The sequence below is a fragment of the Acromyrmex echinatior genome, chromosome 6, assembly GCF_024713525.1.
Source record: "Acromyrmex echinatior isolate Ae372 chromosome 6, ASM2471352v2, whole genome shotgun sequence".
Classification (NCBI taxonomy): domain Eukaryota; kingdom Metazoa; phylum Arthropoda; class Insecta; order Hymenoptera; family Formicidae; genus Acromyrmex; species Acromyrmex echinatior.
Window position 1 is genome coordinate 2,786,839 of NC_141857.1, and position 16,755 is coordinate 2,803,593.

The 16,755-nt window shown below is 30.1% G+C and overlaps 3 protein-coding genes and 1 long non-coding RNA gene across 6 annotated transcripts; 2 read left to right on the plus strand and 2 right to left on the minus strand.

The window, feature by feature from the left end:
• Positions 1–91: 91 nt before the first annotated feature.
• On the plus strand, positions 92–2,886 carry LOC105145399 (lysM and putative peptidoglycan-binding domain-containing protein 3). Of its 2 annotated transcripts, none has more exons than XM_011054898.2 (3): positions 92–233; positions 494–698; positions 1,225–2,886. In XM_011054898.2, exons 1-3 carry the CDS (start codon positions 184–186, stop codon positions 1,750–1,752), a joined length of 783 nt encoding a protein of 260 aa, XP_011053200.1. In that variant the 5' UTR covers positions 92–183; the 3' UTR covers positions 1,753–2,886. The 2 variants fall into 2 exon arrangements, with proteins under 2 accessions (XP_011053200.1, XP_087263492.1); XM_087407366.1 differs by having other exon boundaries at positions 1,294–2,886.
• On the minus strand, positions 2,765–5,516 carry RpS11 (ribosomal protein S11). 2 transcript variants are annotated; one of them, XM_087407368.1, is made up of 5 exons: positions 5,364–5,516; positions 4,986–5,111; positions 3,979–4,184; positions 3,646–3,791; positions 2,765–2,886 (listed from the first exon to the last, which is right to left on the minus strand). In XM_087407368.1, exons 1-4 carry the CDS (start codon positions 5,373–5,375, stop codon positions 3,668–3,670), a joined length of 468 nt encoding a protein of 155 aa, XP_087263494.1. In that variant the 5' UTR covers positions 5,376–5,516; the 3' UTR covers positions 2,765–2,886; positions 3,646–3,667. The 2 variants fall into 2 exon arrangements, with proteins under 2 accessions (XP_087263494.1, XP_011053203.1); XM_011054901.2 differs by having other exon boundaries at positions 3,642–3,791.
• An 855-nt stretch (positions 5,517–6,371) lies between these two features.
• LOC105145406 (small ribosomal subunit protein uS17) lies at positions 6,372–8,377 on the plus strand. The gene is made up of 4 exons (XM_011054907.2): positions 6,372–6,519; positions 6,772–6,897; positions 7,699–7,904; positions 8,092–8,377. Exons 1-4 carry the CDS (start codon positions 6,508–6,510, stop codon positions 8,213–8,215), a joined length of 468 nt encoding a protein of 155 aa, XP_011053209.1. The 5' UTR covers positions 6,372–6,507; the 3' UTR covers positions 8,216–8,377.
• Positions 8,284–11,724, minus strand: LOC105145405 (uncharacterized). The gene is made up of 2 exons (XR_015545554.1): positions 9,718–11,724; positions 8,284–9,607 (listed from the first exon to the last, which is right to left on the minus strand). It is a non-coding gene; the product is annotated as an uncharacterized LOC105145405 (long non-coding RNA).
• Between the last annotated feature and the right edge of the window lie 5,031 nt (positions 11,725–16,755).

The window sequence follows — 16,755 nt, forward strand, 5'->3', positions numbered from 1 at the left end:
TGCCTCCCGCAATATGCCTAACCTAACCTAACTCGATTCGATACAATTCATACAAGCCTCCCACAGCTTGTTAAATACACGTCACTCCTCATCCGTTATTTGTAACAACATTCGTCCTGAATATTCATGCATATACGAATAAACATTCTCGTTGAAGGGTAAACTTCTAAGCATGATCACATTATGCCGCAAAAATTAATGAATTCGACGTTTGAGGAACAGAAAAGTGTTAGGTAATTTTCAAGATTATTTGATTATCCTATTACAATTTTGTCGCATCATTATTTATATAAATTTCTTGCAATACGAACAAGTAAATTACGTGTACAATAACTTTATAAATATAATCGATTGCAGTCAATAGTGTTTATGGAAATTGTGTACTTTTATAAGAAATGTATACTTTTATAAAAAATGAATCAATATTATAAATGGAAAATTTCTTTAAATTAGAAATTAAAATACACTTTTTAATAATAAAATAAACTCTCAGGCAGACGATTCATCTGCGTGGAAGAGAAAGTTCCCCGTATTATATGTTTTTACATTCGGATGACGAAGGTAGCACAGATGAGGATAACATCTCTTTACAAACTATCAAACGACCTATATCATTATGTCGAAAAATTCAGGTGATCAATGTGCAAATAAAACCTGAAGATACTCTGCAAGCATTAGCTCTTCGATACAGATGTACAGTGAGTAGGAAAATGTGATATGTACGTGGCATAAAGATATGTAATCATAGACCTGTTTTTTTAATCTGAACGCCATAGTTCGTATTTCTTCTTTTTCTTTGCATGTTGGAAAGAAAAATGAACTATGTGAGAAGTTCAAATAAAAAGAACAAATCTGATATCTTTATATTCTTTTTATTTATGCATTGCATAATTTTAAACAAATGTCATATAGTGAATAGGAAAATGTGACATACATCATAAAGAATATCATAAAGATATGCAATCAGGCTTGTCCTTTTTTAATTGAATTTCATGATTTATCCTTTCTCTTTTTCTTTTTATGTTGGAGAGGAAAGTGAATTGTAAGTGAATGTAAGTTCAACTGAAAAAAATAGTTTTCATATCTTTATGTTTTCTTTTAGTCATATAATATGCAATGCATAATTTTTGACATACAGTAAGAAAACATGTATACGTGGCATAAAGATATGCAATCATATTTTTATGCTTGTGTGTATTCATAATATGCATCGCATAATTTTAGATATCTGAATTGAAAAGAATTAATAAAATCGACAAAGAGAATGAAATATATGCTAAGCCTTATATTAAGGTTCCTGTACAACCATTCTCTATTTTAACTGAGACGTCGCATGAAAGTCAAGGCAATAATGCTATCACCATGTCTGAGCAATGCCAAGAGGAAGTACCTGCGACAACGGATGATCAATTGATAGACTTAAGCGCCACATCAACTAGCACGGAGTCTTCGAACACGGAAATTAATACGATCATACTGAATTCAGTGTGTGAACCTCTATCGTCCTATAACGATACCAATACTCCTGAAATTTCTCATACAGAGCACGATGCGTTACTTGATGATGTTGAGAATGTAGAAATAGCTGAATCCTGTGAAACAAATATGTTCAAATGTTCGGGCGATAATTGGGGATTGTCCTGGACACAATTGCTCGTATTCTCATTACTATTAAGTTTTGCAGGGCCTATTATATACATACTTTATATAGCGGAATATTTACCTAAAACAAATATAACTGTAAGTAACTGATATTTCGTGTAAAGGAATATATAAGGATAGAAAGTAACAGGATAAGAATATATGTTTTGTATATAGACATACCTACAATTTACAAGTTAAAAATCAATCAAAAACTGAATTTCCATGATTTTTTAATTATCATAAACGTAAATTTAATATCTATCAAAAATATATTTTCTCATCCTATTTTTATATTATAACAATTCAAAGTCTCAGAACTGTCCTTTGTATTGAGTGAGATCTTTTTATAGCTATAACTACTATTAACGAAATTGATAAATTCTAATATTTAGTAATAAGATTAAAATTATATAATTTTTCATGTAGAAAAGTTATTAAGTTTTCATACTATACCAAACATAATTGTGATAAATTTGTGACAAAATTAATTAATAAGAATGATTAAAACATTAATAGAAAATAGTATAGAAAATACTGAATACATAACTATATAACTATATATAACTATATATTTAGATAAATATTGGTGCCTTTATAACTGGAATTTTCTATTGTTGATCTGTAAAATCTAAATATTATAAAATAAATTTGTCATATCTGTCATACTTTTGTGATTGGAAATATTTAAATTATTTAATATTGCAGATTAATTCATAATAATTATATTATTATATGGAATTAGTTTTACGCAATAAATCATTACTTTTTTATAAACTTTGACACAAATGTAACATGTCTTCTTTTTAAAAATTGAATATTTTTATAATTTATGATATAACGATATATATGCCAAAATACTTGTAATTATTTTTGTATGTTAATACGATGTTAAAAAATGCTCAAATATATTTTTTGAAAATAAATGATGTTGTTACTTAATAATTCCACATTTTATAATATGTATAAGTAATTTAAAAAATTAATTTTTTTAATCATTGGATTTCCTATAATTGAGAATATATATAATATAAAATTCAGTTAGATATGTAAATTATTTTCTTAAAAAATGCTCATTCACATAATATGTATTGAAGGAATGATGAAAAATATATGCTATTAGTATTTTTATAGAAATTTTATTTTTGTTATTTTGAGATTTTGAATATGAGAATTATGCAGAATTGTGTAATCACATTTTGCAATTTTTTTACCTCATCCTTGAAATCTGCCAAAAATGTAATTCTGTAATTAAAAGAAAAATATATGAGATATGTTATAAATATCCATATTAAAAATTTCATTTTTAAGATTAATAATTCATGTGTCGTATGATAAGACTGTTTAGATCTGTTGATTAGTTGCAAAACAGAGAGGTCTCAGATTTCCGTGTTGCAATCAATCAAAAGATTTGAAATCTTTACCAACACACGAAATGTTATGCTTTGGTCTTAACTCTAAAATCCTAAAATTCAATAGGGCTACCAATCCTAATTAGATCTAATTAAAATCCATATTCCTATCTGGCTGAATTTTAGGATTTTAGGGTTAAGACTGAAGCATAAATCAAGCATTAGATTTAGAAATCTTAAAAACTTGAATGCAAAAATATTCAGAAAATATGTGACATTCTTCAATATATCTTCAGAAGACCGTCGTGTTTTCATCATTTAAGTTAAATTTTAATATAATTATATTAACCCTTAGTACACACTTTAGTTCTTGCACCCTTATTACACACGATGGGTCTTTCGCGTCTTGGATTAATTTCATCACTTTTATAAGTATATGAAAATTATTAATCAATTTTTACGTATATTTTGACATCTTCAGAAAGTTGTATATTTATAATATTTTTAAAAAGTCGTACATGTATAATAAATTGTATATAAATTATGTACAATTATTGTATTATAAAAAGAAATGTGTAGGACACAAATGACCTAATGGTGTATTAAGGGTTAACAATAGTAATATAAATTACAAATAATGAATTTTACAAACAAAATTGCTGTAAGATAGATGTTTAGAACTTCTTGAAGCTTTTCTTTGATCCTGTTCCTTTCGATACCTTCAATACATTAAATCTTACTGTCTTGCTTAAAGGTCTGCATTCTCCAATAGTGACTACATCACCAATTTCTACATCTCTGAAACATAAAGTTTGTGAATGTGAATGCTGAATTAATTGTTCATTTTTCTTTAAATATTATTTCGAAACTCAGATATATAATGATCATCAAAACATCTCAGTAGACCATCGTGATATAAATTATCAGCATAAAAATGGAAAATAAAAAAATTTTAATAGAAAAAATTATTTTATTGCCTATGTACCTAAAACACGGACTGAGATGGACACTCATATTGCGATGTCGCTTCTCGAACCGATTGTACTTCCTAATGTAATGTAAGTAGTCTCTGCGAATAACAATAGTGCGTTGCATTTTCATCTTTTGTACAACACCGGTAAGAATCCGGCCTCTAATTGATACATTGCCCGTAAACGGACATTTCTTATCAATATAGGTGCCCTCAAGAGCCTGCAAAGATTAAACCAGTAAAATATATAAGGTATCTTATATATCCTTTATCAATAAGAAATAGATATAAAAACATTCAGAGAATATAGACTCTTCAAAATATCTTCAGAAGACCATCGTGATATTTATATTATCATCAATTAATATTTTGGTCATATCTATGATAACAGTAATGTAATAAAAATGATCTATAATAATAGTATTGTAATAAAAATAATTATAAAATTATGGTACATACTAGACAATCTGTAGTTATTTAAATCTTAATCAACTATATTTCTAATTTAATACACTTTAGCCCAATGAATTACATCCTACTTGAATAATATTATAGTACATTTAATCTGTTTTTTATAGCTAAATTAAATATATTTTTGGAATCTAAAGTAGAAATATTTGATATTTATCAAAAGCAAGAAAGACAGTTCTAGTACAGTCTAGCAGAAAAATAAAAACAGATTAAATCTTTGTACATTCAACCATTTACATCTCATACAAAAGGTGAGTTTTTAATTCATCGATTAATCAATTGCTTTATGCACAAATACAATTTTACTACATAAAAGTAGCATTTGCAATTGATCAGTCGAATTAAAAAATTCACCTGTACTAGCTGAGTTAGGTTACTTTCCTGTTAGGAGAAACAAACGTCGTTCTAATTTCATTGGCTTTCAATGAATAATAATTATATATGAATGTGAAATAAATTAATAGTAAATGAAACACATCTGTTCTAAGAATATCGATCAAAATCATCATATCAGAACAATAAACATTAGAGCAAGGCAGATTTATACTTACTTCGCGAGGAGTTTTGAAACCGAGTCCGACATTGCGGCTGTATCTCATAGGCTTCCTGCGCTTCGGACCCAGACCTTTCTTACGGTTAAGAAAGATCGTGGGCTGTTTCTGGAACGCGCGTTCGCTCTATAACAAATAAAATTGTATGGATTACGTGTCATTTCTACTTCTCCGTGTCCAAATCTTTGCACGCGTGGACGACCTAACCACGTGCTACGCCGACAAACTTTAACTATTTGAACGCGTCTTGATCTACGATCTTACATGATAAACTACTTTTATCAGCTAATCACGACGAGGGCATATTTTTATAAAATAATGTTGTGATGTGTTAACAAGGAAATCGATTTATTTACGATCACGGCGTCGAACACGTACCTGATCTGCCATCTTGTTCGTCTGAAAGAGCGACGAAAACCGGAAGAATGGATTATGGCAATTGGCATGGCAGAAATGGTGGAATTGATGGAAAGACGCATGATGTACAGCCCATGCGCATAGTAGAAGGAATAAAGGTGTCTTTTCATGCTAACGCTCGACGTTAATTTTCAGGGTCAGAATAAGTCACGCGATCACAGTTGACGCTTGGTATTGGTCAATTTCTATCACACGACTTATTTTGACATCGAAAATGAGCGTCGAGCGTCGGCATGAGAAGGCACCTTAAAATTTACTGTCAGAGTTCTGATGCGAAATGCCTAAAGTGAAAATTTTTTCTACTACAGTCGGCCACAGAAAAGTTTCAACACTTTTTTTCGATAGATTTTGAAATGCGACTTATGTACTCTCCGAGCGATCAATTCTTATTTGTAGATTTATGAATAAGAACCAATCGTTCGATGAGTAAGCTATTCCGAGTTTCTACCAATGTAGAAACTCTAATTCCCATTTCTATCAATGTAGATTAACTTTAATCTCAGTTCAACTTACTCTTCGTCTTTTTCTAGTTCTAATAATTAGAAAAAGACAAAGAGTAAAAGCTTAAACACAATAGACACAGGCAATAGGCACAGGCAACAGGGAATAATGAGTCATCCAATCAGAGGGAATCTGGGATATAATATCGAATTTATGCCTACTGCACACTGGAAGTGGTGAGCGACGACCGATATCCAACAAGAACTTTGCTTTGTGTCGTCACGTGTGAACAGCACCAACAGCTTTCATTAGATATCGTTCGTCGTTCATCGCCCATCGCGTCCAGTGTGAACTAAGTATTACACATTAGAGCTCTGACAGTGAATTTTAAGGTGCCTTCTCATGCCGACGCTCGACGCTCATTTTCGATGTCAAAATAAGTCGTGTGATAGAAATTGACCAATACCAAGCGTCAACTGTGATCGCGTGACTTATTCTGACCCTGAAAATTAACGTCGAGCGTTAGCATGAAAAGACACCTTTATTCCTTCTACTATGCGCATGGGCTGTACATCATGCGTCTTTCCATCAATTCCACCATTTCTGCCATGCCAATTGCCATAATCCATTCTTCCGGTTTTCGTCGCTCTTTCAGACGAACAAGATGGCAGATCAGGTACGTGTTCGACGCCGTGATCGTAAATAAATCGATTTCCTTGTTAACACATCACAACATTATTTTATAAAAATATGCCCTCGTCGTGATTAGCTGATAAAAGTAGTTTATCATGTAAGATCGTAGATCAAGACGCGTTCAAATAGTTAAAGTTTGTCGGCGTAGCACGTGGTTAGGTCGTCCACGCGTGCAAAGATTTGGACACGGAGAAGTAGAAATGACACGTAATCCATACAATTTTATTTGTTATAGAGCGAACGCGCGTTCCAGAAACAGCCCACGATCTTTCTTAACCGTAAGAAAGGTCTGGGTCCGAAGCGCAGGAAGCCTATGAGATACAGCCGCAATGTCGGACTCGGTTTCAAAACTCCTCGCGAAGTAAGTATAAATCTGCCTTGCTCTAATGTTTATTGTTCTGATATGATGATTTTGATCGATATTCTTAGAACAGATGTGTTTCATTTACTATTAATTTATTTCACATTCATATATAATTATTATTCATTGAAAGCCAATGAAATTAGAACGACGTTTGTTTCTCCTAACAGGAAAGTAACCTAACTCAGCTAGTACAGGTGAATTTTTTAATTCGACTGATCAATTGCAAATGCTACTTTTATGTAGTAAAATTGTATTTGTGCATAAAGCAATTGATTAATCGATGAATTAAAAACTCACCTTTTGTATGAGATGTAAATGGTTGAATGTACAAAGATTTAATCTGTTTTTATTTTTCTGCTAGACTGTACTAGAACTGTCTTTCTTGCTTTTGATAAATATCAAATATTTCTACTTTAGATTCCAAAAATATATTTAATTTAGCTATAAAAAACAGATTAAATGTACTATAATATTATTCAAGTAGGATGTAATTCATTGGGCTAAAGTGTATTAAATTAGAAATATAGTTGATTAAGATTTAAATAACTACAGATTGTCTAGTATGTACCATAATTTTATAATTATTTTTATTACAATACTATTATTATAGATCATTTTTATTACATTACTGTTATCATAGATATGACCAAAATATTAATTGATGATAATATAAATATCACGATGGTCTTCTGAAGATATTTTGAAGAGTCTATATTCTCTGAATGTTTTTATATCTATTTCTTATTGATAAAGGATATATAAGATACCTTATATATTTTACTGGTTTAATCTTTGCAGGCTCTTGAGGGCACCTATATTGATAAGAAATGTCCGTTTACGGGCAATGTATCAATTAGAGGCCGGATTCTTACCGGTGTTGTACAAAAGATGAAAATGCAACGCACTATTGTTATTCGCAGAGACTACTTACATTACATTAGGAAGTACAATCGGTTCGAGAAGCGACATCGCAATATGAGTGTCCATCTCAGTCCGTGTTTTAGGTACATAGGCAATAAAATAATTTTTTCTATTAAAATTTTTTTATTTTCCATTTTTATGCTGATAATTTATATCACGATGGTCTACTGAGATGTTTTGATGATCATTATATATCTGAGTTTCGAAATAATATTTAAAGAAAAATGAACAATTAATTCAGCATTCACATTCACAAACTTTATGTTTCAGAGATGTAGAAATTGGTGATGTAGTCACCATTGGAGAATGCAGACCTTTAAGCAAGACAGTAAGATTTAATGTATTGAAGGTATCGAAAGGAACAGGATCAAAGAAAAGCTTCAAGAAGTTCTAAACATCTATCTTACAGCAATTTTGTTTGTAAATATTCATTTGTAATTTATATCACTATAACTGTTTAGGTCATTTGTATCCTGCACATTTCATTTTATATACAATTATTGTATATAATTTATGTATAATTTATTAAATATACAATTTTCTGAAGATGTCAAAATATACGTAAGAATTGCTTAATAATTTTTATATACTCATAAAAGTGATGGAATTAATCCGAGACGCGAAAGATCCATTGTGTGTAATAAGGGTGCCAAAAACTAAAGTGTGTACTGAGGGTTAATATAATCTTTTAAAGCAAAAAGCGTTTTCGTTCATACAGTCCAATAATGTATATCTTATAATAAACTTTTAACTGGTAACAAACGCGTCTCGGATAAGAAATTTTTTATATAAAAACATTTGTATATAAGTATAATTTTATATAAATATATATGTAAAATATTATCATATTTTTTCCTTCTCTCTGTTCATATTTAAAAAATGATAAGAATAATTATTATTTATTAATAAATAAGAATTAATAAGAAGATTGAATATTAATTAATAAAAAATAACATTTAAATTGATTTTTTACAAAAAATTATATAATATCCTATATGTGATGATATACGTATATAATTTTATATATAATTGATTATTTTTATATAAGTATGTTTTTCATTTTTTCGTAAAAAATAATGTCAAAATTATTCTAATTATTTATTATATTTGTTATTTTTTCTGTAGAATTATACGTATATATTTATGTAGGGTAAAGCGGGATAATTTTGATGAGTTAACAGAAATTTTTTAATTGTAAAAAAAATTAACGTCTCAAAATGTATTCAATATCATAATATATATTATTGGTGCAATATAGTATATATTTTGTATAATTAAAACACTATATGACTTCAATCATTTATAAAATTAAAAAAATTCAAATTACCTCGCTTTATTCTACTTTTTGTTTAAAAAAGATAATATCGTCGATATCATTGTTACATATCAATATCCTGATTCCGATTATCGTTACGTAGAGTGAGTGCTTATTCTGAAATATAATTATATTCAAGTTACGGTTTTAAATTATCAAATAAATCAATTATCAATAAAAATAAGTATCAGAGATGTCGAAAAAAGTGTCATAAACAATTTACATATAAACATACATACACAATAAAAAATGTTGAACTATCATTATATTGAACGTAGATTATAAAATGGATAAAACTTTTCCGGACCAATATTCTTCCTCTTTCGTTCTCTCTATTAATTAGCAGCAGTTCGTATCTTTTCTTCGCATTTCATAAAAACTTCCACCGGTGTCGTCAAATAAGTCATGCTGGTAAAAGCGTTGCGTTTACACTTATTGCATTTAATTCTTCCAATGTTCTTTTCGCGATTGCTAAAAATATTAAAAAAAAAAACAATGTGCGTGTTGAATTCTATCAATTTTTTTCGAATACGAATTCAAGTAGCTTTTTGCTACTCTTGGAACTTATACGAATAACTTACATTTTAACATAGCATGACTGTTTCTGTTTACAAAATGGACACGTAAACAATGCCGCACTCTTATCAATGTTTAAATGTTGTCTTTCTCTTTTTGTACTGTTTCTATTTCCCATCTTCAAGCATCTAAAACACGCATCTTCCATTAGATTGTTTATTACGCAAACATTTAAGTAATTTTAATAATTATATCAACAGATTTCTTGTTTCTATTTTACAATAATATGATTATGACGTAATTGATTTAATATACATATATGTACAGGGTTGGCCATATTCGACGGAAAGATTTTTTTTTTCAATCATGGGAAACGTCGTTACTCGATCTAACATCTCTTTCCCATGATTGAAAAAAAAAACATCTTTCCGTCGAATATGGCCAACCCTGTATATCTTCCAAAAAATTAATCAATTTCTATCATTTTGTAATTTTATACACGCGTTTTGTGTGATGCTTCATAAAGTTGAAAAATACTTTTAATAATAATAAAAAATTGAGAAAAGTAGCAGTATGTCAATAAAATTATCAAAATAATTAAAACACACTAAAATGTCCAAATTATTAGGTGTTGGAATTAATTCGTAGCGTTTTTAATGAAAGAATGTTATTTATTTCACATGAGCATTAAAAAATACATTAATGAAAGTACTTCCCATCACTTGTAAAACGCTACGAATTAATTCCAACACCTAATAGTTATAAGTCATATTATTGTAACTTTCTCACTTCATAAATATCTACTTGTTTTATTACATTGACTTTCTGGAGAAATATACATATAAAGAGAAATAGCATGTTGTATTGTGACAAACATTTTTGAACTATTATTACTTAATTACATGTAATATTAAAAACTTTGTTATTAGATATTTTTTAGTATATGGAAATATGTACATACTGATTAAATTATCCGAGCACTATCAAAAATTTAATGATTATATTTTTTTATTCTGTGCTTGATTCCGTTATGATAGCAACTGGTCTGTGATAATATACTGATACTGATACTTAGATTTGTTTTGATTTGTTACAAAGGTGATTGAATTGAATTTCTCGAAACAATGTACATGACAAAATGCGTATACTTATCACAAAATTGTGTTGAATTTGCTCTTGTATATAATTTGAATTCAAAATACCGCTCATTTAACGAATTTCTTCATTAATTACCATTAATTGTAATTAAAGAGTAATAATTGAATTAAATTGAATGTAATTAAAGAAAAATAATAGAATTTATGCCATTCATTGTCGTTGCTTATATCAAGATACTTGTGAGTAATTTTTGAATGTTCATGACGTTTGTTTTTAACAGCAGTTATTGTCATGGACATTCAAAAATTACTCACAAGTTTGTCGTGTAATATTATGTATCATAATGCATTAAATACCGCATGCAATCATTATATAATCGTTAAAATCAATATCCAATAATCATCAATTCACGGTAATTAACATTATATACATTCAACAATGTATTTATGACATATTGTGCGTAATAGGTAATAGTTATACATTATTGAGTATAAAATTACATATTGATGTTATGATCACTTTGTTAGTTAATATTTATTGGGTAATGGCGATTGATGCTAAAATGGAATATTTCTATCGATTTATTTTAAGCTCCATATTCATTAAAAAAATTAGGCTGTTGTAAAAATTCAATTTAATTATTTCTTCAAAAATGTATCATATCGAGATTTTCGAAATTCAAGTTTTTACAAGTTATTGTTTGCTGGACTGCGTTTTCATGAAGCTGCTGCAGAAAATAAAACTCTGTCTGCATTTGTTACACCCGCCTGGCAAATCTACCAATGCGAACAATCGCGTTTAAATCGCGTCCGCAGGAGGTGTTAGAAACTGTCATAACGAAATAACTTGGTTGACTGAGGAGCAATATATTGCGGTTGCTCTGTCTTGCGGTTATTCACGCAGGAGCGCAGACAATTTCAGCTTTTATGATCTCTCGACGTGACAAGTGCGAAAATATTGCAGTCTATGCCGCACGTAAGTTTTTGCTCGCGTTATCCATATGAAGCGTGCATAGACGTCACTACGCACAAAAGAAAATTGCTGTAATGTAATGTTTTTATATTTGCGGTTGTCACGTCTATTCCCTTTCGGTTCGGTTTTCACGCGGTTAATATGGAATTCGATGAAAAACCTAAAATTCAATATTCCTGCATTTATTATTTAGTATTGTATCCTTTTATGCTTCTGAGCAGTGTAAAAAGCTATGCACGAATTTTGTATCAAAAGACATGCTACACAAAACGAAACGCATCAATAACTGCATTCACCAGGAGCAGCTTTGCATCTGTTATAGTTCTTTAATTGATTTATAGGATTTACAGGTAGGGTAATAATAATTTCGAATATGGTATAATTCTGAACAAAATATAATTTAAATCCAATTTTCCAGATTTAAGTTTGGTAACTCTCTTATTATGTGGAAAGTACATACTGAAGGATGTCAAATAGAAAAACATCTAAAACTTCGAAATATTCTTAAACTTCGAAAATTTAATTCAAATCTTATTTCAGAATTGTACCATCTTATTCTATAATTTAGATCCAGTAAACAATTAAATAAGGAGAAAAATCATTAAAGAATTTTACAACGAAAATGGAAAACTGCTTTTGAATACAACCATATATCTATTTTTAGAGTGAAAATATTTCGTTTTTAATCCAATAATGCAAATTTTCATCACGCATGTATCGTCATTTTTGTGATTAATAATTTAATAATTATATAGAAAATATTGTACACTATATTACTCGATATGGGCTATTTAAATATTAATTAAGTGAAATTTAATTATTATTCCTGATTTATTATTTATTCGTATATAATTATTATTGTTGGACAGAAAAAGTTTTACCAACTGAGAATCTTTGTTAAATTTCTATTCAAGTACTGATACACTCCGTTCAGATGACGCCACATACCCGCAAAATGTTGGTATTACTGCAAAAATTGATTTTTTTCTTTCTCTTGTACTTCTGCATCGCTAAACACGTTGTGGAAAATTGGAACAATAGTAGGTTTTTCGCGGCTCTTTTATACGTAAGTCTCTATATTCGTATATTCTATCCGTTCAAATCCTAAAGAATAACATCGAATAAAATGTTGTTATCATATCTTGCTAAAAAGCATTAGAAGAAATAAAATATTTTTTAATTTCTGTATGGCATACCCGGATTTCTTTTTCTAACGTTTCCAATGCTTTTTTCATTGCTTATAACATTTCTTTTATTAATAAAGATTCATACATTTGCTCAGTATCGTTATATTCTTCAATATCTGATGTTTCAATTGTAAAAGTATTACAATATGTTCATTAAGTATTTATAATATGTTCATTTTCATAAAGGTTATAAATAATAGAATTGGTTTAGTATGCCAGTATGTTGTTCTCGTAGTATAGCATTGAACTAATAATAATTAAATTACTACGAAATTGAGATACGTCTAATTAGTATAATAAAAGAATAATTCCATTTTAAATTTATGAATATAAATCAATAATTCAATTTCGTAGATAAGTCTTTTCAAATTTTAGATATGTTAAAAAGCGTTTTATAAATTAATATATTTTTCTCATTAGACTTTTTGCACAAACTATAATTTTTTATTTAATTGGAGATATATATTTATGAGTAATTAAATCACCTAATTTCCTTTGATATGCGAAAATAGCATTCAGGTTATATGAAGTCCTGCCCTATCATTGCTAATTAATCTAACGTTCAAACTTTGACGTTGACGATTCCGCGCGTATGTTTAAGACAAACACTTTCGATTAAGAACTAGTTCTTCATCTTTATAAGCCGCGCACGTGGTTAAGTAACAGCAAGAAGTTATTAACATTCTTTCAATTTTTCAGCAGCTCGTTCAAAGGCGCGCCCGTTCTATTTCATTGATAGCAATGATTCATGTCTGCGATAGCTAATATCGTGTACAGTAATTAGAGATCCACGAGGTCGTAACGCGAATCCGTCATTGCCGTCACTTCCCAACAGACGGCCTATGAACGCAGGAAGGAACGTTTCGCTCTCGAGACCATCTGTAATTAACTGTGATTGAACTTTCATTGCTCATTGAGCACTGCGTCGATGTTACTTATCTGCGCGAGATTGTGTTTGTTTTAGTTAGCGGTCGTATTTTTCATCGCGCAAGATTGTGAGATATAGGTGGAAGTCTTGCATTTTGTGTAGCCGCAAGAATAATCTCAAATAACACACAACGCCTACGAAACGCTACAAAAAGCGCATATAAACGTTTTTTATTTTGCAGACGCTACTTGAGATTTCTGTTCAACTAAAGTCTCAACCCTTTTCCTTTCGCGAGCACAACGCAATAAAAGACAAGGCCATGTTTACGTGTTGCACGAAGCTATATAAGACACGAGAAAGATCCAACTAGCTGGATGTCGTCGAAAGTGAGTTTTTATGAAGCACTTAAACACGTATTTAATTAAATAAATTTGTATACAACCGACTTTATTTCATCGTTTGCGCAACAAACAGTCACGCGAAAGATGCCGCATGCATACTATTATTAAAGGATTCCGATATAAAATTGAAAATCTGAACTGAAATAAACGCCTCTACCTTCAATGATCGATATTTCATTCGATTTTAATATCTACGTCAGCACAGAAAGCACTACGGATTCGTCTGTGTCATTCGCCGCCACCGCTTTAATAGTCGGCGCAGTCCATCAATCTCCTTGATAATTAGTGACTCATATAGCCGTAGGAATCATTAGCTTCATAGTCATGCTGCGTAACACGCTTTCTTCTAATTCTCATTTTTTAAATGTGCCGATACGCAATCACAGAAATGAAGTGAACACTCGTATCGAAGCTAGTGATGATCGATTGGATCTCGAACGCAATACTAATTTTGTACTTGTTTCATTTTAAACATAGTTACTGACACTAAGAAAGAACAATTTTACTGAAGTATTCAAAAATTTTTACTGGGTACAGAACTGAAAATAATTTTGTTGAATTGTCAAAATAATGATGTAAGATGATTCTAATATAAGTTGATTCTAGAATATTAAATTTTATGCAACTGCGTTTATTATAATAAACAATAAATATAATAAATTTGTGCTTATTATGCTTGTTAATGAAAATAATAAATTTGTGCTTATTATACTTGTTTTTTACATAATTACTTTGATAGTTCAATAAAAGTATTTCCAGATCTATATTTAAATTTTTAGATATTTTTAAATATTTCAGCAAAATTATTCTTTCCTTGATATCGAATTGTAAAGATAAATACGAATAAATACAAATAAGAAACTTGTTTCTTGCAAAACAATTAAAGAAATAAAATGATAATCAATACGAGTAATAAAAAGACATTAAAAGAACATCTTTTTATTGCTCGTCTTAGTCTTCATTTCGTTCCTTTCAGAAAAAAAGATTTGTTAAAACAATTAAAAACTTTACTGATTCAACAAATTTATAGCCGTATATAGTCAGCCAGTTTTCCACGTTAAATTAGCAAAGTTTTACGGGTGAATAAAATTAATGATTATGGACAAACATATTTATTGTAATAGCATAGCAAGTTGTTAATACAACTCAGATAACTTTTTACAAAAATTAATTAATCCAATATACAGATCAAAACTATCTTTTAACTAAAACACAATAGCTATAATAGCACATATTTTTGTTACTGTAATAAAGAATCTGTTACATTAGCCATCTTCATCATAACAACGAATTAGCTGAATCAGCATACTGCAAATATTTGCTTACAGACATAATTTCTTTATTGAGAGAACTATCAAATCTTGTTATAGATGTCGAACCCGCCCAGCAACTATATATCTTTGCTGAATCACCCAATCTATTTTTTCTTGTGTCAAATTTGACAGTTTTAAATCAATTAATTTGAAATTTAAATCTGATCATATAATGATTTAGCCAAAAATCTTTATTGCTTTGTATTGACTTTAACCAAGATCTATATAATAGATAATACAATATAAATACGTATAATTATAACGAATAGATTCTAAGGAAGATACGCTTCTGCAATGTCGACGTAACTACCTCCGGTCGTGATCAAGTAACAAGAAATAATTATTATCGACACGTACGTGCTCCCATTTCGTTTCCGAGGCTACCAGAGAACAGCCACGTTGTGGGGAAAAATGTGCGTCCGCGCAGACTCATCGTACGCTCCGTTACACGATCGCTCATCTTTTTCGTGTCCGCCTGTGTAACCGGTCTTACGTCATGGAGGAGGCGGTACGTCTTCCGTAGAATTACGAGCGGCCGTTGAGCTACGTGAAAACGTGACACGGACTACATCGCTTCGTCTTGTTCGAGATGCTCTCTTTCCGTGAGATGCTTCTTCTTCTCGACCTCCGACGTCCGCGTCACGCAGGAAATTTAATTTTCGTTGTCCACTTGATAGCTCGATGAAGAGTATGTCCTTCCGTGAATCTCGACTGTATTACGCGCTTGCAGGGAATATTAAACGCGGAGAGAACGGGAGTGTCGAGATGCGCTCGCGCTTCCAAAGCGTGATTCTGTCGAAGCCTGTAATTAGTGGTAATAGGCGCGCCAGGAATAGTAACAGCATGATGCCTACTTTGACGGGAGGAGGAGAAGGAATAGGATTCATGAGACGACGATAAATTGATAAAATTTTTCTCAAATAACGCAAGCCAAGGCTCGATATCATTAACAAACTCCATTTTTTTCGAAATCCTGCTAAATTATGGTTAAAGTCAATGGAGGTGGATTATTGAAATTCTGATCATAATATTAATTACACGCATGCATTCGTAAATTAATAAACAGTGCAGAAATACTTGACGAACTGATATTACCTATATGACAGACTTTGAGCAGTGCATCAAAAGTTTGCGTAAATAAGTATCTTCATTGATATCTTGATATATCTCTTATTTAATTTAAAAGATTGGATATTGATAGCTAACAATGTAAAACTATTTATTTACGGGAACTGCACTTTTGATGAACTGCAAAATGTTATTT

Excerpts from the sequence above, each read along its gene's own strand:
- RpS11 (XM_087407368.1), bottom strand. Across the intron at positions 4,185-4,985 it reads GTTTCAAAACTCCTCGCGAA|GCTCTTGAGGGCACCTATAT; the intron begins GTAAGTATAAAT and ends TAATCTTTGCAG. Across the intron at positions 3,792-3,978 it reads CATCTCAGTCCGTGTTTTAG|AGATGTAGAAATTGGTGATG; the intron begins GTACATAGGCAA and ends TTTATGTTTCAG.
- LOC105145406 (XM_011054907.2), top strand. Across the intron at positions 6,898-7,698 it reads GTTTCAAAACTCCTCGCGAA|GCTCTTGAGGGCACCTATAT; the intron begins GTAAGTATAAAT and ends TAATCTTTGCAG. Across the intron at positions 7,905-8,091 it reads CATCTCAGTCCGTGTTTTAG|AGATGTAGAAATTGGTGATG; the intron begins GTACATAGGCAA and ends TTTATGTTTCAG.
- LOC105145399 (XM_011054898.2), top strand. The coding sequence starts at position 184 with ATGCCGCAAAAATTAATGAATTCGACGTTTGAGGAACAGAAAAGTGTT. Across the intron at positions 234-493 it reads GAGGAACAGAAAAGTGTTAG|GCAGACGATTCATCTGCGTG; the intron begins GTAATTTTCAAG and ends ATAAACTCTCAG. Across the intron at positions 699-1,224 it reads CTCTTCGATACAGATGTACA|ATATCTGAATTGAAAAGAAT; the intron begins GTGAGTAGGAAA and ends GCATAATTTTAG.